Source organism: Lepidothrix coronata, unplaced genomic scaffold, assembly GCF_001604755.1.
Source record: "Lepidothrix coronata isolate B3197 unplaced genomic scaffold, Lepidothrix_coronata-1.0 Scaffold74, whole genome shotgun sequence".
NCBI lineage: Eukaryota > Metazoa > Chordata > Aves > Passeriformes > Pipridae > Lepidothrix > Lepidothrix coronata.
This window is the reverse complement of record NW_016690254.1, coordinates 3005776-3031716: the sequence shown is the minus strand read 5'-3', so window position 1 is coordinate 3031716 and position 25941 is coordinate 3005776. Positions and strand designations below refer to the sequence as shown.

The window sequence follows — 25941 nt, the reverse complement described above, 5'->3', positions numbered from 1 at the left end:
GTGTTTCATAAACCTAAGTGACTTCAGCAGAACAGTTCATATTTGCATAAAAGTATTCATTCTGTTCATAAAAGATGCCAAGAGTTTTTAAAGATTTGTATTTGCCATAAACTGATGTTAGGTTAAAAGAGATCCTGACTGGTGCAGTGAACCTAACATATCTCCCTGCCTTTTCCTGGTTAATAAATCATTTCAGCCAATTCAGCTAGCATTGATTTGGTCAACAGGACACATGGCCCCTAACAAGAAAGGAGACCTGGCAGCAGAGTGAAAACATGCAAACCACTGCAGAAAGCCTTTCTGGATGGCCATGCCAGCACAGACAGGCAGAGCCAGCCTTTGCATCCCTCCTTGTTGATATGTATGGCTGCCTTTTGCACCATGCATTCAAATGCCACTTCAGGGTAAAGCTGGGAGTGACATTCAGGATATAATTCCTTCATAGGTCAGACTCAAGAGTTATGGATCGATTCTTGTTATTGTACACTCTCCATTCATCTCCCAGGTCTCTCATCTCTTGCTTGGCCTTAAAGAATGAAGGTAGCAGTGAAGAAGGAAACTGTTGAAATGTGGAGGTTTTCAAAAGAAAATAAAAATCCTACCTTGAGTTCTCCCATCATGCACCCATTTCAGTCTGTGGTACTTTTGACTTTCTAAATTCACTAAAAACTGACAGAAGCAAAGGGCATGGTCATTTCCATAGGTGTTATAGTCCTTTTTCACAGCCAGTAGAGATTATAAAACACATAACACACAGAGTACCACCAGAATTAATCCCTGCAGGAAGAAAGGGTTTTCAGAAATCTCTGTCACATCAATTTTACACTAAGGCAGATAGAAGTAGACAAGTAAGGAATTTTTAAATAAAGTTTTATTTGTTTGACCCTGACGGAGTCAGTGTACAACACCAAAAAAAAAATCTGCCAGACTTGCAATGTCTATGAAGTTTAAATCAAATGATACTAAAACTGGGTTGCCTCTCAGGTGCCTGCCTTGTGCTGTCTAGCTTTAGCTTTGATTGTAAGCAGTATCAGTGAAATTGTCTCTAAATTGACTCTGATTTTCTGTTCTACTAAACGTAAAACACACAGAAAGTCTCCTGGCAAAAGCTCTTCTCATCAGATTTTCTCCAAGGCTTTGCAGTTCTACAGGAATGGGATTTGTAACAGAAAGACCTGCAGAGTAAGGAGGGAAGGAGGAACATGAAGTCTCTGAGTTCCTGGAGTTCCAGCTTCTCCACTGGGATTCTCAGATGAGATAAGAATTTATTTCTAGTGTGTGAAAACCTGGGAGAAAATAATCTTCTTATGCAAAGAATGAATCCTGATACCACAAAGCTGATTTTCAAGCTAAGGCCAAGAAGTGAGAGACAGTGTTACTGTTAGGGTGAAAGAGGAAATAGTAAAAATGGGTGGTTTGTTTTGAATGTTACGAGAAATTCATTTTTATATAAACTCAAGGTGCAGCAGCGTACTGCTTCTCTTCACAACAGTTACATGTTCATTGCAACCATTTTTTAGAACATAATCTCATTTGGTGCACTCCACACCTCTGTGTTTAGCAGTCATCTGAAAAGCCTAAATTGTGTGAGAACACTTCATTATCAAATTATACTTTATGTGAAACTGGCTACATTATGGGCTGTTTAGTCCTCAAATAATTCAGCTCAAAATGTGTTTTGCTCTCATGAAAGGCAGCCTTAATTTTTAAGGATTACCTCAGCATATTATACTAGTCTGCTTGATTTATGCTTTCTTTTCCATAGCAAAATAAAGGTCTGTCATACACAACTTTAACAAGGTTTACCCAACTGGAGACATGAAATGGATTTAAGAAAACAAGACACACTGGCAGAATTCTCATACGCCATAATCCAGATACTGGCAGGAGTGAGGAACATCCTCTTCCATCACATCCGATTGCCAGTTCTGGCCCCAGTTCCTGCAGTGTTTAGTCACAGCAACAGGCCCTTCTTGCAAATAGTCCTACTCACGATCATGATGCATCTTGAGTTTGGTTGGCTGTCAACTCAATACTCTTCTGAGACATCTGTCTGAGGGTGAGCCTCTGACATGGAGCCAACTTCAGTTTTTATTTCCTTCTCAGGCTTGCTGGTATTGCATCAGTTAGACTGAGTTGATTTTTGGTTTTAATAAATTTAGTTATTAATTTTCTCATTTCTGCAAATTAGTACCTCACAAACCAGAGGCAACCTAAAAAATCCAAGTCTTAAATAACCACAGCTTCCAAATATTGTAAATTGATACTGCTTAGACAGTGTGTTTGGATAAAAGAAGTGTGGTCATCTACTGGTTAGGGCAAAACTCATGTGAAACAATAGGAACTAAGAGAGCCATTTGATTATATCTACCATATGTTAGCTCAGACCATTTGAAACAACTGTCCCAAAAAGTCAGTAAACATTGCAGGTTCCCAGAATATAAGGAAGGTCTGCTCATCTTTTGTCAGCTCCCTAAACTATCCAATATCTCTGTATATTGGAGAGGATAGCACTTATTCGAGGGTGTTCAAATTACTAGGTTGATTTTGGTTTAAATCCTTCATATGTAATTCAGTTATTAGCATAGAGAAAGAATAATCACAATTATGGAGTATGCTGGCTCACAACACAGCATTAATTTTAGGCAGAACTCATGTGGGACTGATGTTCAAAGTTTAGGAGCTCAACTTGGACACTTGAAGTAATCTTGTGAAAAGCCGGTAAACTTACCTTATGTCATAATTGTTCCCATATAGATAAGGTGCTGGTTCTTCCTTCAATAATACTAGAGAAACAGGGTATGGCCTGTTACTCAGATCAGTAGTTCCAAAGGATTGTATGTCATTAAGTAGAAAAATCTTTTCATTATTTTGAAATGGCTGGCATTAAGTGCAAGTTATGCTGGTGTACTGCAGATCATTCAGATTAATTACATAAAGCCATGAGTACTTAACTGACTACAGGCAGTTCAATCCAGTATTTTTCGAAGTTACATACCCATCAAATGGGCATAAGAATATTTCCAATGTGTTTCATAGGCTTTCTCATATTTCTGAAAGTTCTTTATGTATATATTGCCCAACTGTTAATAGAATCTGAAATTCACACCTTCAATCAGAGCTGCACTCTCATGCCAGAATAGCTTTTGACTGAAGAAAAATGATTTAAATTAGCCACACAAACAGAATCTAATGCAATACAGCATTTTTAATAAGAAAACAAAAAAAAATAAGACTGGAAAAGGAATGATATCCAACACTTTGATTCATTGGCAAGGAGATAAGGTAAAATAAACATAACAAATCATAAATCACAGGGATTTCCTTCAAGAAGATGCTCAGTGTGAAGAACTATGGGAAAAAGCATTCTCAGCCTGTATTGATCAATCCATATAAACACTAAGGTTCCTTTAGGATCTTTACTTTTCCCTGACAAACCAATCTATTTATGTCAGGTTCCTGACATAAAAAATATAGCATCCAAAGATGAGTGTTAAGATCACCCCATGTACACCACCAGCACATGCTTCTTCTGCCCCTTGCATCACTCCTGTACAAAGAAAACTCACCCAGCTGTAGAAACAGATGGAAATGTGCACACGGACGGTGAGGACAGACAAACTGTCTCTTACTCAAGTGATTTGATCTCTTCTTACAAATACAAAATGTCTGAGGAGACATTACACTGAAATTTCCACGTATAAAAAATGCAAAAAAAGAAACAAATCTACCACTGATGATCCTTGGAACAGCTGGTGGTTTCTACCAGTTAGTCCCCAGTGGCCAGCAGTCGCAATTTGTGACTAGTCTTGTCTTCAGACATCTCAGGGCAACCAAAATGTGACAGGATGACAGATAGTCCTTTCAATAGATACTGACAAACAAATTAGTGCAAAGATGCTTTTCATAGCATACCAGATGTGTTGAGTTCTATCATATGGAACAAGGAATGAAAAACTGTCTACGTCCCATCTGTGCTTTTTCAGTAATCAGTGATGCACTTGTTGTGGAGTACAAGGTACAGTAAACATTTGGACTGGGTTTTACGTGTGAAACAAATAGAAAACCCCAGGTCTTGGCCTCATCATCATTGTATAAAGCTTTTATATTAGCAAGAATACCTTAAATGCCTGGTAGAGGGATCTTCAGGAGTTAGTATTGTCCTGGTGATTAATTGAAAAATTATGCAAATACCAAAAGAAAGGTTTATGTAAATGAGAATAGACTGCAAAAATGCACTTTGCTTCCGATCGTATGCAGGGCTTTTAGCCTGTCATAAAAAGCAATAGGTTAAAGAATTGCCATTTGGATTTACACCGTTTCCTCTCTTGGGGCTTATCTGTCCTCAGACTGTTAACCCAGATTTAATTCAAAGAGGCTGCAATTGCAGCTGCAAGAGCAGCGTTAAAATGGAAACAATGAAAAGTGAGTACTCTCTGGGCGGGTGATTGAAAGGCCCAGGGCATGGCAGCACATGCATTTCTAGCCCACTGTAAATGAAACCAATATCTCTCAGGAAAAAGGACCCTTTGTGGGGGCTGTCCTTCCATTGAGAACAAAAAGCCTCTGGCTTGGAGTAGGAGACGGGGAAGGAAGAGATGCATTAACATATGACAAATATCTATAATAATAGACTGTAAATATAAGGTGTGGTCCAGACCCTCAATGTAGGGCTGAGCTTTACCCATTTTTAGCTCCTTTACCTTAGATTGAAATGTTCCGTGTTTACCCCACAGTTTCCAACCAGAAAATCATTTCTTGACAGCTCACAGCTCAGGGGCCACTTTTGACTCCCAGTGTTACCATCCTCTGTGTCCTGACCAGGCCTGGTTGCTCTCATGGGGATGTGACCTGGACCTCACGTGGAGACGTGAGAGAATGTAGACACTCTGGCCTACATCCCATCCCAGATGAGGTCTGGGCTGCAGGATCTCCTCTCAGCACTGAGGGCTGCATTTCAGCAACTCCTTTTCCTGCCTCTCCTCTGCCCATGTCCAGGCACTCCAGGAGGCAGCTGTGCTTAGGGGATGTGCAGCCAAGTCTTACAGCTCATCAGCATCCTCTTTACATAAGTCCAGGACAGCAGAGGACCTCTACTCTCACTGATTATTTTACCTGTGGCTACTATATATGCTCACTCTTTTCTCTGCAGCCACACTCAGTCCTGCAGACACTCAAGCGCTCATCTCTCTCCCATCATGAGGCTCAGTCTCCCTTTCTTCTCTCTGCCCTCCCTTCCTCCTTCTGCTCTATCGCACAAGCACCTTATTATTTTATGAGAAATATTCTCTGAAAAATCCATTTTGCTTTCTCTTTCTTTTTTGGTTGGTTAGACAATTATTAATCCACCTCCTTTTCATAAAATAGCCACAGCTATAATAATAAAGTCAAAATATGATTTCCCCATAATATAGTATAATCTCTCCCTTTTCTTTATTCCTTGCAGATGGTACACCTCTTAGCATAAACAGCATGTTAGAATACTGATTCCAGATGCATAAAATACGTACAAATCTTCACATTTTCTCTCTCCCCCTGAACAAGTGTGTGTATATATATTATCCTTGCCATTTAATTTTCCCAGCTTTTCATTTTGATTTCTCTTTTAGGACGGCACAGACTTGTCATAATCCATCTGGGATTTTATTCTTCATCATACAAAAATGTTGCTTGAAGGCCAGTTTTTACTTGGCATTAAGAGACTGAAGATCAGCCTAAATCAGAGTATTATAAACCTCTTATAACAAAATCCCCTCAGTTGTAAATGTGTTGTCTCAATAATTAGATAAATATACCAGACCACTTGTTACCAGACCAGCACAGGAACTAATTACATTATTTCCTGTGACTGCATGTGATGTGCCAATTCACCAGCAAAGAGGCTCCAGGATCTGTCTATCTTCTTCTGAGGTTGTTGTAAATAACTCTAGTTCAAAAAAGGGGTTACAACAAAGGCTCTACTAGAATTAAAAGGCATTTAAACAAAGGAATCTAGGAGTATGCTGTGTGAACTGAAGGATAAACTGGATGTATTTTGCATTGGTAGGTGAGTGGTGTTTAAATTCTCATTTGATCACTTACAAAAAGCTTCTGACTTGATTGCGAAATGTTTTCTCTTATGCTTAAATTTCATGCCACAGATTATTAAAAAATGACTTTGCAGTATTTATTTTACTTATCTACCGCAGCCAGGCTGTGCTTAACCATAGATTTTGCAAATTATTAAATTTTAAAAGCAATTTTTGTTGGATTTTATACTCCAGTTCAGTCTGAAGGGATGTGCACCTCCAGTCCTATCCCTGAAGCTGAAGTGCTTTGATTCATCTTTCATCTGAACAGTTTTAAAAGTGCATGTTCTGAAATGTAAGACATAATGATAGTCTCCAGTGTAATGCTTAACTAACTGCTTGTTAGTTTTAACATTTAACATATCATGAAAAATAACTAGTTTCAATAGGTTGTCTGAGCCATAACAATGCTCAGCATAATTCATTCAGTCAGATAACAAGAACTATTTTCAAACATAATGAGAAGCTAATAAAGGTCACTATGCCTACAAACACGTATATATCACTGTTAATTTAACAGTACTGATGCTAAATGCATGTATTTCAAGTACAAATCTCATTGGCTGAAAATGCTTGATGTTATAAGAAGGAAGGCAACTGAATAAATCTTCAGTATTTAAATTAAAGCTAGGCCCAAGTGATAAAACTTAAATTTAAGTGAGGAATCAGACTTGTACTAGAACCAGACTAGACTCTAAGAAACCTGAATTACCCAGGTGTAAGGTCTAAAGTTTAAAATAAGATCTACATTTTCCTAAAGTTTGAAATTGAAATCCATTTTCTCTGCTAAATTTAAGGGCAAAGCTGAGGGGTTTGCATGTAAGTTTTGGTTCTTTCTTTTTGGTTTATGTAAATAGATTTCCAGAAAAATATCAACACTGTTTAAGGATATTGTTAGACTTCTCCTGTAAACTGAACCCCTATATGAAGATGGGAAATCTGAAACTCTAGTGTTGAGATTAAGAATTGTTTTTAAAATTTCGTTCTATCACTGTCTAGAGGACAACAGCAGCAAATCTCTTCAATGCTCTGTGCATTAAATGCAAACACAGATTTAGGATTTACTTGGGTTTTGCCAGTACGTTGATATCAATGACTTTGTGATGAATTTTGCTGCCAAGTGAGATGCATTGTGGCATTTCCTAAGTCATACAGGTGCAGCAACAGAAACAAGAGACAACTGATATTCAGCAGATAGATTCTGTAAATAATTGCTAAATGTATCAGAAGCAAAAAGACTAGAAAATATTTCATGTACAAGCCTCTGTTCTAGCTAGGTCCATAAAAAGAAACTAAAATGCTAAGGTCTGGAGGTGCTCCATATTCTAATTAATGCCAGATTTCAAGGTGAAATTGTTTTAATTATACAAAGCATGGTAAGATTAGTTAGTATATTTAGTGTTGACCTCATCGGATTTTGTTTGTTTGTTTTCTGGTTGATTGCAAAATTGATGCAATTATTTACATGAGGATTTTTTTTTTAATGCTTTTTTTGCGTGCCACAGAGCAAACAGTAAATCCCCATCATCCTCCTGAGCGGCCTGTCAGAAAAGGGCAGCATGTAAGAAAGAGGAAACATGGCTCTAAACTGTTTTGGGACAAGCTATGATATTTTCTGGTCTTTCAATAGTAGTGTAGAACAGACCATCAAAAAGAAAATCATCCCTGTGAGAAAGGAAATCCTATTCTTCTAATGGGCTTATAGTCAATATCTGGGATAGCTGTACATCTTAAATCAAAATGGGATTTCTTTCTAAACATATATTCTGTGCTGCTCCTTAAAAAGCTACCATTCGTCTAGATCTACCTCCTTCCAGATCTCTGTATTGCCCTGATTTCCCTTCTACAAGCCTCATCATAATGGCTTTAAAATTTAATCTGTGAGTCTTCCAAGCCTTACTCCTCAAAACAAATATGAAGATTTTTTTTTTTGGACACAGGGAACCCTGTTTCAATCATGAGTGTCTTAGCTGGATGCCAAGAACTCTGAGGTGTAGGTGGGTCCAGTATGTGTTTAGGTTCTTAGAAACTAGGATTTACAAACTCTGTGCTTATGTTTAGAAAACCGCAAAGGTTCCTGTAAATGTATGTGTATCTGCATGCGAAGGTGATCTGTACGTACACTCTCTCATAGACATCACCCATAATAGAGATACAAGGTTGTCCACAAGAGTTGATAAACATGTGCTAGAATCCTTTTGGATGACCTTGGCTCTGTTTTGTAGGTGGGAGGCAGCTTATGGAAGGGATTTGCCAAGCTGTAGAGGATTGCATGCGTATCCACAAGAACTGAAGATACGCAACATGGCTTTGAAAATTTCGGAGCATCTTTTTTGCCAGCTTTTTCTGAGTCACACCTTGAAACCAGCTTACAGTATCTTTCCATTGACAACAGTGCACATTGAAAGGACAAATCTACACAAAGAGCTATAGATAGCAGCATTGAAATTAGAATGTTACAGAAAAACCTCTGTCAGCAGAGTCCTCAAAATAACAGTGCCGAATGACCTTCCTCTCTGCTTAAAAATACATGTTGTCTATTTTAGGTCAGATATCTTTATTTTCTATTAATTTTGCCATATGTAATGATGTTCCCACAAGGAGTGATGACAAGGTGTTTTGGGTTATGCCCAGCCTGAGTCGGAGTTTGTCATTTGCAAGAGAGTGGAAACCTTTGGGTGCAACCCCAGGGTGGCTATTAAAAAATGCAAAATATTCTGGTCTATAGCATATATTTCTAACTAGGTTTTCAGAAATAAACATGTCCCCAAGAGGTGCCTGGGACTTCAATGATATGATAGATGGAGCTACGGCAAGTGACGCACGTTTGAGAGCCCTGTTCTGTTGAACTCTGAATGCTGTGGCACCTTTGCCTCCAGATGTGTCATTAGCAGTCAGATTTCTTCTGCAGCTCATTCCTAAAATCCCTGCTAACTAACCGTAAAAACAACACCCTTGTTCCATAGGGGTCTCTGCTGATAAACGCAGCTGTTACTTCTGTACTAACACACCAGGCTTTTATCAATCTGGCACCAGGAGTTGTTACAAATCAAAACAGTCAGAGTGGGGTTCATCTCATCTAACCTTAGTCATTACTGCGCTAAGCATCAAGTTGACCAGGTGAAAGACTCTGGGACAGCCAAGATGTTATGATTTAGTCTGTGAGACTCTCTGGTTTTATTCACTAGGAAAGTACGTCCACTGCCATTCATCAGGAGCAGAAATCACATCTCCTTTTGCAGGGTAAAAATCATGGGGTATTGCCCTAACTTACCCAATGGATTCAAATTGTGGATGCAGTCGTGCAGTCCAGACCTCCGGACTTCTTCAGCAGCAGCCTGATAAGTGATATGCCAAGCAAAGGCCTAATATGCATTTGTTAGAAGTTTTAGTGTACTTATTTCAGTTAAGAATTCCACAAGCTAGCATTTGCGTTTTTTATTAGTTTATTTAGAGATTTGGAAGCAAGTTTTACACTTTAAATATATCTGGGTTAAAAAGAATCATGAAAATGTTCTTTTTCCAGCTAATTTTGTGTGTGTAAATCCCTCCATCACTGTTTTCATTTCTGTCAGGACACTAAGCGTATGTGTTAGGAGCCCCTTGTTACGTGACTGAAAAATAGCTTTTGGTAACCTTATTGGGTGACTGGAAACGTATTACAGTAGAGATTTGTAAAGCAGTTCAGGGCACTTCAGGGATCAGTCATCTGCAAAAGCACTGGAAAACTGCAGTTTGCCTTAGGTGGCTGGTTACACAGCATGAGTAGTGAACAGTCGAAACAAATAGTTTGCATAGGCTGAAATATGTTTGCAAAGTGCATTTGAGCAAATTCTACTGACAAATATATTTAGAAAAATCAAAGTGATACAAACAGAAAAGCTACTGAACAAATTTGGTACAAATCACTCTCTCAGCAGCACACATTAGCTAGACAGATCTTGAGCTCTACACATGTCAAAGGCACAGACCTCAATCTGTAGCCTGATCCACCTTACAGTATCAGGGCCATATGGAGCATGACTTTATGATCTTGTTGTCCCTTTGGGGTGGAGGGGGAAAGATATGGGTTTGCTTTCCTCCATTTCTTGTTGAATTGAGAAAGTTCATTTCTTGCTAGTAAGTCATTTGTGGAAGTGGCAGAGCTCACATCGCAGCTCTGAAGTTTTGTCACTCAGGGCCAAGGAAACGAATGATTGGATTGTTTGTATTGAAATCATCAGCATTAAACAAGTACCTTTATCCTGATAACTGTCTATAAAGCCTGGAAGCAGAATAGTGGAAATGGATTTCTTCCAATAAAGCTCTTCACTGGAGATTTACTGTGTGGCTACTTCTGGAGACAAACTGTCACCTTTTCATTCTCCATCTCTCTCTCGGTCTCTTTTGTTAACAAATATGAAGCAAATCTATCTTCTGAGGCTCAGCCAAGGCCCAAGTTCTTCAGTTTTGTTAGCACAAACGCTCCCGAAAATTCTGAATGCTCCTGGACAATCAAGTGCCTTGGAAAAGTTAATATATACAGTTACAATGTCTTTAGCCATGGCACTACAGATGTGACTCCCATAACTCCAAATATACCCCACTCTTCTGGATTCCAAATTTGAACAATGCTACACAACTGAACAAATCAGAGCACAGATTACTTCTAATAGTGAAAATTGAGGTTACAAATATTGTTTTGCTACATTGACCTAGCATTTATGTGTGACAGCATAACAGAGAACCATCCACCTGCAGAATGTGAGGCTGCAGGCTGGCCCCATCAGGGCTTGCTCAAATGACCCCCATGGCAGCATGAGCTCTTCCCTGTCCTGGCACTTGCTGCCAGCTCTGGCACAGCCCTGCTCTGGATAAATGCAGTAACTCTGTCACACAAGGGTCTTACCCTCACTGCCATCCCCATCTAAGATGTGATCCCTGTTCCCGTTTCCTCCCATGAAAGACAGGGCTTGGACATCAGTCCTCAGGAAAAAGTCCCAAACAGAAGGAGTCCCTCCCAGTGACTACAAGCTCCCCAGGCCCTGAAGGGGAGTAGATTTTGGATACACTCCAGTCTTCAGTGTTTATTACTGACTACTTTCGTCAAAACCACACTAAGGCAGCTGTCACCTGCGTGCCCCTTTTTGAGGTATCTGATGCTTGATGCTCTCCAAACCTAAATAATTCTTTTAGGCTCTGATACAGGGTTACAGGTTCCACTTTGGAGGCCACAACCTTGTGCCTGTGTATCTATATTTCTATGCCTCCAGATATAGGTATAAGCCTCAACCACCTTCTGACACCATGTTGTGTCTACACTCTGGTGCCATTATTTTCCCTTCTTCTGCCACCTTGTGTCTGTGTTTTCACAAGAAGAAAACCCAGATGCTAGCCAAGGAGGACATTTCACAGAAGCAAGTGTGAGAGATTTGAGGATGACCAGATGGATGACTATGGATTTGTCTGACCAAATGTTTACTTCTATGTCTGAGCCAGGCACATGGGTTTTCCTTTGTAATCAGTGGAGTTTAAAGCAAGAGTGATCTTATCCTAAAATTCAACTCATGATTATTAAAGTTTGCCAGCAGTGGCAGAACAAATAGTATATAGCTCCAAAAGAGTAAGGTTTTGGTGACAGTGAGTATACCCAGTTCTGTAGTACTTTAAGTCCTGTAAAGACGTATTTTGTTTTCTGGTGGTTTAGGATAGGGCTGTAGTCATGTTGCCCAATCAGCACACCCCAGTTTGTCAGGCATTCATTAGCTATGGCAGAGACTGCGATCTTTTGCATCAGTGGAGTTCAAATAACTCCTGCTTCACCAGAAAAGAGGATTTTCTTTGTTGCTGCGGAAGGAGGAAAGATGGCTCCTACGAGGGAATAAAAGATATTGAATTCACATGACTAATGGAGTTAGATACATTTGAAAAGTGTGAGCTATACATTTTCTAGCAAAGGGCCCCTCTCCTCACCAGGATTTCCTGTCCCGGAGGGAAGAAAGTTACAAATTGCTTTGCATTTTAAAATGAAAGAACAGAATATGGGAGTTGTTGTATAATCTCTTGCTGAGATCAAAGGAGAAGGGGAGTAAATGTGTATGTACTTTTTTCTCTGGTGCTGCACCAGCTATTTAGTAGAACTAATGGAGCCTCCAGTGTAGAAGAGATTAGCCTCTTCATCTCTACTAACTGTAAAGGGTCCAAAAGGATTAATATTATTAAGAGTGAATTTCAGCTAGAAAGTAGGAAGGAAATTCTCTCTCCCCTCTTCATCTTTTAATCTTTGTTTCCAGAAATAACTCTGAACCATGAATTTCAGTCTCTCACCCATTCTTTTTTTTTTTTCCCTTATTATTTCTTAGTAGAAACAGACTTGGAAAGATTTAACACCCCTGAGAAGCTTTGGCTTCCCTGAATTTTTGACCAGTTTGTGTGAGAACTGGAAAGGCCTAACAAGACTGAATAGTCATGACAAGTTTATAGGATCAGAACCTTAACTGATTTAAGTGTTATTCCACTGACCTCAGCTGGCATGACTCCATGGATGTTCATGGAGTTCAATAAAGCCACAGATACTCACTCCAGCTGAGGATCTGACCCATGAAATTATGGAGTCTTATCCAAAGCAAACTGCACTTGTGTCATGAATTGGTCTTCAAGGGAAAATAATTGCTAATTCAATGACTCCCACTGTTTTTATTGCAGCTGCTAGTCATTCTGCACTGCAGAAAATCTTTACTTTTAACTGGTGAATCAAGAGTTTCCCCAGCAGCTTCAATATACAGAAGATCAGAGGTACAGAAGTGTATACACAGTCCCCCAAATGTTATGTATTAAAAGATAAGCCCTAGGATCAATTTACAAAACAAAAGTGAGATACTCAAAAGAAACCTTTGCAGCTAGACATTTTACCTTTTTGTCTTATTAACTTTTCCAATAAATGCTGAAAAAAAAATCTAAAATCCTGGTTTAGATGGGACTTTTGGACATTTATTTTGGGATTTATTCAATGATGTAATTTTTTGGACATACAGAGAATTGTCATAGTCAGGGTTAATTTTGTGCAGAAACATCCTGAAAGAGCTCACTGAGACCTGTTCTCAGTACACCAAAGCAATAACCCTAGCATCTGTATTGATGCTGTAGAACTATCCAGACAAATTAGTCCTTAGAATTGCAGAATTTGGAGTTGAAGAAAGTATGCAAGCAACCTGCTCAGGAGGTTACAGCCCTTCTGTTCCTCTTGGCAGCCACCGAAGGGAGATGAGCAGAAAAGAAACGATAAAAAGTAAATGGCATTTTCCTGCTAAGCTAATCAGTTCTGTTTGAGAACAGGGGGCTGAGCCAACTGCAAATCAATGCACTAAATCACTTTCATTCTTGTGTGAGTCCTGCTGCCATGGCAGCTGCTAACAAGGGAATAAAGAAAACTGTTATTGGATATTTAGTAGACTTTTTAAGTGCTTGTGTAAAATAACATATTTTATTTAATGCAAAGTTATAAACGTAATTGGAGTTTATGGACATTATGGCAGGGAAGAGAAGAAAAAGATTCCTCTTCTTTCTGCACAAAGAGCTGGTTTATGTTCCCAGACTATCTTTATCAAACTCTGTCTGCAGTGTTAAAAAGAAACTTTTCTGTTGGATTTTAATACTTCATCATTTTATTAAGGGGTAAACACTGAGATAATAATATGCCTGATATTTCACATGGCTTTTAACATGTCCAAGTTACAGAACAAGACTAACACATACTTACTTTAGGATGAAATAAATGCACTTTGATGTCAAAGGCTATATTGACCTAAGTCTTCACCGACTATACGGAAAGACTACAGTGAATGTTTCAGATGTGGATATACAAAAGCCATGTGTAGATTTAATCAGATGATCCCACTTAAGACAACAACAACTGCACCCAGGGGATTTATTCAATGATGTAATTTTTTTTCCTATTCTTTTCCAAATAATTCTCAATTCTTACTTGTCCCTAGCTGTGACTGGGACTACCCAGTCCTGTGGCAAGTTTCTGCAAGTTTTCAGTAGTGTTATTTATATAATGGTTTCAGTTGGAAAGGACCTTAAATATCATCTCGTTTCAACCCCCTTTCCATGGGCAGAGACACCTTCCTTTGTTAAATGGCTTGTGAGGAGGCTGCCGTTTTCCTAGAAAGCTCTGTTTCTGCAGCATTCTCAGAATTTTCAGTGCAAAGTAGAGGACTCACATCCCTGAACTCACAGTTCGAATCACTGTTGCCCATAAAGAGCAGCCCAACTTTGTCATCATTTAAATCATCAATCGTAGTTGTGCAGTGAAACGCTTAATATAAAATACCCACAGGCAAGCAGTAGACTGCCTTCTCTTTAATTACATCAATCCTCAATCACCCCAAAGCAATGCTATCCTTGGAAGTACTAACTCTGACAGGTAGTACTTCTGGGAATGCCATAAAAATGCCAGCAAAGCAGCAATGGCAGAGAAAATAAGCTGCCTCATCTTTGCAGAATTATTGGACTGTACTAACATTCAAGGGTACAATGTCAGCACAATGCAGAAAGAGTTAGATGCATAACCCCCATTATTATTGTTGATGGGAGTCAGGTGTCAGGTTCCCTTCACATCACTCTGAAAACTTGGCCTTCATTGTAAAGCTTTAACAAACTTTTCCTTTGTCACCACTCTTAAGGAAAAGATTTGAAGCCATTTGTGTTGGGATTGAATAAAGACTGAAAAGGTTAAAAGAAAATACTAACAAAGTAGCAGTGATGAACCTAAGGCTATCAGACTCTACAAGCTGTGATGGAAAGCTTAATAAATATTGAAGGTTTATGCCTTAACAGGTGAAACTGGAGCAGTTGCTTTGTAGTCAAAGGCACTGTAATATCAGCAACAGCCAGGACAGACCCAGGGCAGCCCTTAACTCCTTTTAACTCCCACAGGATCAAATGAGAATTTAAATGTCTAAATACTTAAATAACTGGCCTAATTAGCAGACCTGAATTCTGTCAGTAACATCTTGTCTGAGAAAGCACTGTAAATCTCAGCCCTCTTATATCACCTGGAGCTAATTTTTGCTCTCAGTAAGCACATGCATCTCAGAGCATCCCTAAATTATAATGGTGGTGCCTTTAACTTTCTGCTCACAGACAGGTTGGTTAACACAAGACTGCCTCGTGTTACCAAGGATAAATTAGGGCAGGATTCAGGTTAAATATGTATTATTATTATTATGGCAGTACAAGAGAGAGAGGTCATACTTGGCTTCTTACAGTAGATGAACAAAGAACAGATCTTAAAAAGCCTTTCACCACTAATTGCTGACTAGACTTTTCTGATGCAGGCCATTCATTTCCTAATGTTTAAGCAGGTATTCAGTTTGGGAAGGAGGGAGTTACAGTGTCAAACGGCAGTGCTGACAGGTAGTGTCTGCCCTCAACTGCGGCTGTTTCACATTGGTCTCACAGTCAGTTTGGAAAGAAGATGGACAGCTATATCTGCATGTGCCTTCACAGGCATTATTGCAGGTTGGCAAATGGAATCTTAAAAGAACTAAAAGAGCTTTTCGTGTTGAGGTGAAGCACATTGTTATGCCCATGGTAGGTGATCCAAACTTTACAGTGAAACTATCATCTTACAAGGTATAAAATAAATACTTAGTTGTTCATCCACACTGCATCTACACAAATATCTTCTTCAGTTTCCCCATGTAGCAAGTCCTAGTGTTTGCAGTTCTTTGAGTGCCTTCAGTGGGAGCTCTGTGAGCATAAAGGAGACTTGATCCCTCTTGAAGTAACACATCATTCCGTTCATTACCCAAAGCTCTGTTAAGATCAAGGACTGAAACTCTCAAAAAAAATGTGTCAACACTAGAACCTTCTTTCTGAGGCTACATTGCTCAGGAAAGCAGGACATTTCCCACTGCACCATATAATCCAGCCACAGGCAGTGGTAACACTCATCAGAACACAGATCAAGATTTCCTGGCAAGGTAGGGTAGAAATCATGTCTCCTAACCTTGGACAACCACAAGTTGGGTTTTTGAGTCTAAATCAATCATCCAGGTCCAAAGTAAAATCAGTAGGCATCTTCTGGGAGTCATTTATTCTATTTACCTCAGGAGGCATTTATTTGTATATGTTCATGCTGATGAAATCAGTCCCTCCTAGGGTTGTTCAGTCTTTCTTACAGCAGATGGTGGCTGAACTTGGAGTCAGAGTTTGGAAAACTGAAGTTTGGTTTTAACAGCTCAGCCCCACCTTACAATTTATGTACCTGAGTGGACTGCTGGTTTCAGAAGGTGACAAACCATTTCAAAATCAGGTAGTGCAGCACAAAGCTTTGTATCCTCTATGTCCTCCTGCATGCAGAGTCCTACTGCCTGCAAAGGCAGCCACTTTGCCTCCCCAGCCTTCAGCTTCACCGGCTCCAGGCATTCTTTTGAATACCATTACTAGCTTTGGTACTCTTACTCTGGCAGAGACCACTCATGTTTCACATAATCATAATTTATTTGACAGGTTTAAATTAGTAATAGGCAAACTTCTCTTAATCCAAATAGAGAATTTTCATATAGTTTTTCCACCTCAGCTTAACAAAGTCTCCTTAAGTAGTGCAAAGTTGTATGTAGACACAGGATAATGAGAAACTAGTCTATTCACCTTAATCATGGCCAAACTAGTTACCCATTCGACTGAAGAGTTTTGCTCTTTGGTAATACTGTTTGGCATACAATCAAATAGTCATAGTTAATCACAAAGGTTTATTGTATGCTTAAAAAATCCACTGGACATTTTTATGCCTTCCATTGCATCTCCATTCAGCACACTTTGAGAACTGATGGGTTTTATGCAATTTATTCTCTGTGCTTCTCCTGTTTTCTAAAATGATGACATCCTAAAAAAAATGAGGGTAAAAATAGGAAATAACACCCTGTCATAGTTTATAGAATGGAAAATAAAAATATTTCCAAAATGAATGTTCAAATAGCATAAGAAGTTTGCAAAGATGTGATTTTTAAACTGCCATCTCCAAGCCACAGCCAGATCACTTAGAAATACATAATATAGTACACTCCACAGGCAGACCGATGCACATAAACTGATAATAACTCAAGAGTTTTTATCTCCATGTTTCCTCAAGCGAGGCATCAGGAGAGAGAAACACTCTTGCAACAAAATTAAATAGTTTTAGATCTAATTTTACTAGGCTGAACTGGATTTCAAATTGATTTCCATGGAATCTAATAGAGAACAACACACATACACAATGCCTTTCTTATAAAAAACCCATCAACCACCTTGTGTTTTTACTTACTTTGCTCTTTACTGGAAGTAATAAGAAACCAATATTTTACAACACAACTTGTTTCATTCTGTAAATGGTCTTTCATGGTGAAGGTGCTTGGAGTGTGCTGTTAGGGAGTGCTGAAGTACAGCCCCTGAGGTTTGTCTATGCAAACGCCTATTTACATTCATAGGGTGAATCTGCAGCTAAACCCCATCATCTCCATTCTGAAAATGCAGGAGAAGAGAGCTGCAGGACATACCACTGTAGAAAGAAATAATGTCCCAAAGAGTAATGCAATCAATTAAACACATTCCCATGCATCTCAGACCGTATTGGACGAATCCATACAAATCACATGCATGGCTTTTATGCTGATCCTTTCTGCTTTCTCAGTGATAAACCAGAAGTTGCTTTGGTCTCAGAGTAAATGAGTGCAGCCATGGGTGGAGGCACTGGTGGGACACAGGTCTGCAGAGCAGACAGAGCACAGGGCATGAACCTGCCACTGCCTGTTAGGGGCTGGGTTGGTACTGGTAAAACATTTCACATAGCTTCTCCAAAGCTTTCCAAGGGTAGCAGTTCTGGGTCAGCAAAGGATGCACAAAGGATTAGTCCAGCTGCCAGGCCCCTGAGCTAACTGATGTTTCACATTCAATGTTCTCTGCAGTATCATAATACCATAAACTGTTATTACTACTTAATATAATTGCATTTCAGAGCTCTCAACTTGGACACAGATCCCATTTTGCTAAGCACTGAACAAGAATAGAGCACAAAGGTATTCTGTGCCCCGAGAACTAAATAAATAAATTATAAAGGCAGCAAGTAGATCTATTTACAGAAGCCCCCTGCACTTGGCAGACCATGTTCAACTTACAGGCAAGGCAGAGGGGCAGGTGCTTTTGCGCCTGGGCGCTGCATCGTACTGAACAGCTTGTTGCCCTGTTTCAGAGGAAGATTTCATGGCTCCAGGTTCACACCTCTGACTTCTAACTCAAGGCACAACCTGCTTCGTGCAGCTGAAAACCTTCGCCTGTAATGCTGACTATCCAAATGTTCCCTGATTTTTTCTTCCCTTCTGGTTATCAGGCTAAAAAAAATTGTGCTCTGATATTTTATGTCTTTATTTCAGGTCTTTGCTGAAGCAGAGAACAAAACCAGTAATGCTGAGTACATTTTTCCTTACAAAAACCTAAATCCCTTAATCTGAATGTTACCTTTTCTCCCTGCTTTTAAGAAAAATGTTCCAGTCAAAAATCATATTTAACCAGGAGGGTTTTTTCACTCCACGTATTCCTCTGCTACCTCCAAGAAAAGCTTTCCCTATTGTTCCCACGTGGGCCAGGGTGGGATATCACTGCAAATGCCTTGGATTGAAAACCAATTACAAAAAGCAGACCTTTGGTAACTGCCCACCTTGAAGGCCACACTCTCAGGAGTGCCAAGCAGCAGAGCTGCAGACAGGAACAGTCCCACATATTTTAACCCTTTCATATCCTCCAGTCCACAGTCTCTTTTTCCTACCCCGGGCTGCTCAGCCAGATGTGCTGTTCAGGTTGCATTGACTGATAGCTCTCAAGGGTCCATGGTGACGGCAAAGTTCACTTTCAGGCCTCACAGTGTAGGGCTGAGAGGAAAAAGCAGAAATCAAGGAGGAATGGGCATGTGCCAACAGCCCATTGCAAATATATGCAGGCTTGAACTTACCCATGCAAGACACCAAACTGGAGCTGCTACAGAAGCACACAGCTGTATCAAAGTTGCTTCTGTGTCTGCACAGAAACATCAGCCCTCTGAAGGGGTTTAGGGCAGGCACACTTCCCACTTAAATATGGCAGGAGTAGATGGACAGACTGTCCTCCCAGCCCCACTGGTACTGTGGTGGCAATTCACAGGCACTCCAGCGCAGCTTTGTCGGTGTGGGTATAAAAGAGGGGCCTTCCTACTTGCCTGTGAAGCAAAAAGCACTTGGGCAATGCTGCTGAAGCCCTGCACACTCAGACATCTGTGACTCAACAGCTGGTTGTCAAACTCAGCTGTAAAGGTTGATTCTGACACCATGCCAGTAAATCTCTGTCTAGAAACTGGCTGCTTAAACTAAATGATGCAGCATGGTGGCTGTACAAGCCATAGTTTAGAAGGCTGTGAGCCCTTCTCAGTAAGTGCTGTGGTTTAAAGACATTGTTAGTTTCCCCACAAATTTGACATATTTTTCTTTTGCGTTAAGAATCGCTTCATCCTGTCAGTCACTGTCAGCCCAAGCCTGAACTGACTAAGATATGAGGAGGAAGATAAAGAATCATCTCCTGGTGTGCAGGCTCTCTTCTCCCTATATCCCCCCTCTTTCAAAATAAATCAAGGTTAACACAACTGTAAAAATGTAACTATCCAAGTAGCTGCGACAGTTACTTTAGAGAAATAAAAAAAAAAAATGTTTTTTTCCAAGAGGTCTTGCAGCTGAGTTTACACTATTGCATCACATTTGTCCCTTCCTGAGTAATTTCATACTCCACACAAACCAAATTAATTACTTAGGACTGGTTTATAATGCCCACATTGTGTTTTTAAAAGAATACTTTTGAAGAAACCTCTGACAAGTAAAGTAGCTTATGGTAATCAATTTGAACATGAGAATGAAACAAATTCAGTAAAATATTGTTAACACTGATCTAGCAAGCCACTAGTTTGCATCTGTCTAATCCTTCTTGGTTTAGGAGGTTGCATTTTTAAAAAACAATTATTAATAATTCTCATTAGCTGCCAAGCAAAAGAGCATGCCATGAACTTCTGCTTAGAGATTAGCTAATATTAGCAGACACTACTGGCTTTCCAAGTTTCCAAGAACTAGAACATGGTTCTCATGGTTAGGACAAGTTTTTCTACCGAGGTCCATAGGGATAGGAGAGTACAAAGAATGGGCCCAAGGACAAGTGTAACCCCCTGCAGATGCCAAACCATTTCCCTACAGCCCTTCAGCATCAACAGCTCCTCAACCTCCCCACCAGACAAGCCATCCCAGTACTGCACTATCCTTAGAGTTAGGAAGGGGTTTTTTAATGCCTAAAGTGAATTTTCCTTGGTGCAATTTAAGTCCATTACTTCTAGTTGTGTTAATGCACATGGAATACAGTTTGCTCCTTTCTTCTATCCAGCAGCTTTTTATGTGCTTGCAGGCTGCTGTTACGACCCCACTCAGTCTGCTCTTCTTAAAGCTAAACAATTTGTCCAACATCTATAAGGGCTGATTTTTAAAAGTGTTGAGCTCCTGCTGTTTCTATTGCTTTTATTCTGGTGATTGAGAGTGAAAGAACTTCCGTGGAGTTGATGATCAAGCCGTATTATCTGGTGCCCTTTAAATACTGACAGGTATGAAGGGCACGAATGCTGTTTATAGCTGTATATGTGTATTCTTGTCTTCACAATAAAAGTGTATTTACAGGACCTGTGACCAGCCTTCTGACTACATCTCCAGGGCAAGAGCAACTTCACAAAAAGAACAGATTTTAGTGGAAACTTGGCTGCCTGCCTTATATGCCAGGCTTTGCTGAATCATTCGAACTAAACCATTTTCTGTATTTCATGCAAAACATATCTTGGCCTATGGGGTTTTATTATTTGTTTAAGTTATTTATATGGCTACTGTCAAAACAGTGTTCATGATTTTTTTTAACTATTTGCTATTGCTGGAAAATATATCCTTAAGAAGAGTGAACCAAAATCCTTTTCCATTCCAAAACAGGAGAGTGAGGTTTCTTCTCAGGAGAAATGGTGATTTTTGTATTTAAAGTACTGGAGCAGATTTCCACTTGGAAGGCTGTTTTTATAGTGAATGCACTACAAAATATGATGCTATCATCCTGTGTTAGTGTTTCAGGGTGGCTAGAAATAAATTCCTATGTATCTGCTCTTTGTCTCTCAATTTCCATTGTAAACAAAGCTTCCTTTTTGTCCATGTAAGCCCTCATGAAATCTCTTTTTCATGCCATCAGAGGCCTCTGGTACAACTGTAATGCAAGCAATAATATCTTCCTGTATTGGTTCTCATAAATGTAGGGTTATGTATTCTGCCTTTCTGCAGAAAAGAGGCTTTGAAATGTCTTGCTTTCTTCTCTTATACCCTCTCTCCTAGCCTTGGAAAATAACTTCCTCTGAAACAAATACAGAGAACATTTACAATTATAAAGTAAAAATAGCTGCTCTAATTTTGGGCTACCTGTCATTGCTTCTTTTTGGAAAAAAAAAATCGTGGAAGGAGAAGAGAGTGAGAGAAGAAAGGAAGCTTTAATGATATTTTTCTGAATGTCTTTTTTTAATCTAAACTTGTCCTTTATTCTTATTCATAAGATTTTATCAAACTGCTAAGCAAATAAGGCTAATTGTGATGGGCATTAACATACACAGGAACCATAAAGTGTGAATACACAACTCTCCTATCTTGTTCTGAAAAGGTAAACTAAATTAACGCTGAATTTCACCATTGATAATAAAGTAGAAATAGTGCTCCATGGTCTGTATGGCAATAGGCAATAACATGCAAAAGATGGAAGTGCACAATCATACCAATAGTTTTATACCTAGCCATATTATTTCCCTGTAAACATGTACATTTAATTACCCTGTCATTTATCTTCTCCTCCTCCATAGGCTCAATAATTCATCTGTGCAACATGTAAACCACAGCTTTTCTCTTTTTACATAGCTCACTCAAAATCCTGCCTTTCTCCTCCTTCCAGACACACACAGAATCTTCCATTGCTCAATCAATGGATTGAAATATTGAACTACAATCTTTATTATCTGTATTGATGGAAGGATATCCTGTTTTTAGGGTCTGCTTGAGTTTGGTTGACACAAACCCATCCATTGCTGCTCTAAGCATGCAGCAAATTTTACATCCTGTTTCTCTGCCACACAAAGCAAAGGTACCAGCAAGGTCTTTGGGTACAGATGAGAAACAGTAATAACAATAGCTTAAGATGGCTAAACAATCCCTTAAGGCAAAAGTAAAATTAAATTGATAAATTTTAAATCCACATAGTAAATTTCGCCTATCAATTGCACAAAACTAAATCATAAAATATTTATTTAACTAGTAATAATATAGTATGAGATTACATGGGCTTGCTTTTTGATTGGTGACAGAAGTAAGCATTAGTCATTGCAGCAAGAAAGCACATGTCCTCATTGTTTGGTTAATGAGTTAACTCTCTATGTGAAGTGAGAGTATCTTCTCAGCAAAGAAGATTTAGGTTTGTGTGCGACATCCAGTGTCGTGAGGGTTAGTTCTGAAGATATGACAGCTGTCAGCAGTCAGGCCCAGGTGGAGTACACATACTTCAGCTCACTGCATCTCAGTATCCAGACACAACAGTCATTGCTGGTGCTGAAGCCAAGGACTGCCCTGATCCTATGTCTCTCATCTGAAGCGTTCCCCTTACCAAATGTAGTTTTTTTGGATTAGGTCCCAAAAGCCTACGCTCTTTTCACTTTAATCAAAGAAACCATTTGGGAAAGTCAGGAGTGAATACCAGCTTTTATTGTGATCACAACCCAACAGTCTCACAAGCAGTGAGATGGTGTCATACAGAGACATCACATTTCTCAGTGAGCAATGCCTTAGCAAAAAAGTGTCAAAGGATTCACTTAGGAAAATCTTTTGGCTATAGCATTCATAAGTAGCTTCATTCTTTTGGTTCCTGACATCATTGCAATCCCTTAATGAAATTGCAATTGAAGGAGGCTAATTTGTGCTCTAATTATATATTAGTCTGGGCTGAAAGGTTTCTGGACGGAAAAAGGTTTTCTTCAGGCAATCTTTTATTCTGCTCATTGTATTTACTTAACAAAGAGCAGTCAGCTTTTACTGTGAGTTCCCGTAATAGAGTTGAGCTGTAGTGTTACCCAGCTAAGGGCAAATATATGCAGTCATTTCTGATGGGTTCCGATAACAGTCTTTAACAAGAGCAGGGATTATTTGCAAATGTAGGAAGAATCAGGCCACAAAGCTAACAGATGTGCTGCTGAAAAAGTTTAAAAGCTCTTCAGCTGGAATGTCTTCCAGACCTGTGGTAGTTTAGCAGAGAGGTAGTTTAAGGAAATTCAGAGAAATATTTTCTCACTAATAAAGAAAGTCCACATAGAAATATTTTTTGCTGGGTCACTTGAAAGAATATATTTTTGGTCTGTTTTTGATGCTTCTGCCACAGGATGAAAGGCAAGCATTGTTCACAATGTGCAGGATGAAGAGCATTTCCACCTGAAGAAATAGGTGAGCCTCAGCTACCTATTTCCTCAGCCATACCTGAGGCTCTCTAAGCAGACAAGTACTTTAGGAAAGCAATTGAGTTCTTCAAAGCTGTGGATCACCTTTGTAAGGTGTGTTTTTGTTTCTTCTGTCAAGTAGAATTCTGTTAATATTGGTCCTCAGTAAGGTCCCCATAGTTTGTCAAGAGGAATTCGGCCTAAACAAAGTAAAGGTCCAGATAAATAAACTAGTTATCAAAGGAAATAAAACATTTAAATGTAGCTCTGTTTCTAGTGTTTGTGTTAACTTCAGCATTTCCCCATAGATAAATCCTTAGCCAAATTTTAAGCTAGTATAAATCAGTATCAGTTCTCATTTTGCTGAATCTGTCCTGGCATCTTATGCAGATTCTGATTGTGGCACATGGAAGTAAATGTTTCTGCCATCTACTCTCTGCAGGATAAACAGAAACTGCTGTTAAAAGGAACAGCACTTAATATGAATATGCACAAGAGGGATTTCAAATAGTGTTCTTATTGTATGAATAATAGCTTCCTGTGCACACTATAAGGGTTTCCAAAAATCATATCAACAATTTATAGATTTAGAAGCCATTGTAGTCTCTTGTACCATCAACCCTTGAGCTTTCTCTAAGACTTCTGCTTCAATTTCCATCAGGGAGAGAAAGCAAGAGGACTTGATGGTTTCAAGCTTTGGAGCTGATGGTCTCATCCGTTAGAGCAGTTCTCATGTCCCTTCTCCCAGGGCTGACTGCCTCCCCTGTTCCCAGTTGGACCAGTTCAAGCATCCTGCACTCTGCAGTGCTCAGGCATCACTGCTGGGAAGCGCAGCCAAGGAACTTTACATGGGGCCAGAAACCAGGAGAAATGTGTGTTTGGCATTTGCGTGTGCCAGCTGTAATAAATTCATCGAAGTTCAGTGAATTTTGGTGGGACTGTAGAGTCAGAAAAAGATTTTAAAAAAGAAACAGACTTGCCAAGATGTTTTGACCTCAGTAAAACTGTGAAGTAGAACTGAATGCATTGACTGAGTACTGATTTTATATGTATCTTTTCTTCTGTTTTCTTCTAGAAAAACTAAGCATACTGTCAACCTTCATAGCACCCTTCAAGTACCTGAGTCCTGGCCCAGCCACCATGGAGGATGAAGACAATTTGAGTAAGCAGTCTCTTTTCTCCATAGATGAATAATAAAGTTGAAAAATAAGAGCTCTGCAGTGTAGGAGCTATTGTGGAAATGAGGTGGATTTGCAGCTGTTGGCAGACCATAAGTCCAGTCCTCATGTAAAACATAAGATTCCATGATGCTGAGTGCAAACATGTTCTCCAGACTCCAGAAAAGGAGGGGTTGATCTCAACTCACCTTCCCAGTTTTTCTCTGTGCACTCTGGAAAGGGGAAGCTGTAAACAGTATGTCACAAATACAAAGGAAAAACTTCTTACGAAGGTGAGATGTTTGTACTCACGAGACTGTGGAGATCCTTTTCCTTTCCTGTTTATGTTACTTTATTTTGCTCACTTGCTTTTCTCATGAAAAAGAACATTTTCTGGTGTGTGTTCCTCCTGCTTTTATTTCCTCAGTTACAAAAGGACTTTTGCAAAAGTAAAGACTGCAGGATTGAGACATCCACTTAAGCTGTTTACTTCTGTGATATGACCTGGAGAACAAAAGAAAAAGAAAAAGAAAAAAAAAAAGGGAAAGAAAAGGAAGGGAGGAAGGAAGGAAGGAAGCAAGGAAGCAAGGAAGGAAGGAAGGAAGGAAATCAAATTGAGAATTGATCAACCAGACTTACATAAACTAGACGTAACCTAAAAATTAGCCACTGTATTCTCTTTGGCCCTTATACCTCAGCCAACTGTCTCAACCCATGACTATGGAGGTGGAGGAAAATGAAGTCTGAGAGTGGGCAGTTAGGACTTAATAACCCTCAGTAAGCTCTTCCATTTTTTACCTAGAAGCAATTATTTCGTGTTATCCAGCCCTGCTTATTGTAACACATCTTGAATCTTTGTGGGGGGAAAAAAAAAAGAGAGAGAGAGAGAGAAGCTTTCTGAACCAAATGAGCAACATTTTAGCATCACCTACCAGATGGGTTTCTTTTCCAGTTAGACACATGCTGACATGTTGCCCTATTAGAGTCAGTTGCTGGGAGGAATTGGCAATTTTTCCCCTGTTGTTGCTAAACTGCCATGGTTTGGTCATGGTGCATCACCAAGGGGAAGAGCTGCTGGAGGATTGAAGGAGCACAGCCTGCTATTTTCTGCTGCTGAGCATCACATGGACATCACACCGTTCTGCCGCACACAGTGACTGGAAGGCTTTTACAGATCTTAGCAAAGGCA

The 25941-nt window shown here is 39.5% G+C and overlaps 1 protein-coding gene across 1 annotated transcript in view; it reads left to right on the top strand.

Annotated features, from left to right (window-relative positions):
- ADARB2 (adenosine deaminase, RNA specific B2 (inactive)) overlaps positions 1–25941 on the top strand; it is a 303731-nt gene that overhangs the window by 170497 nt on the left and 107293 nt on the right. Inside the window, exon 2 of the mRNA XM_017819415.1 lies at positions 24671–24757. Coding sequence (XP_017674904.1) covers positions 24671–24757 — 87 coding nt within the window. The remainder of the gene's footprint in view (positions 1–24670; positions 24758–25941) is intronic.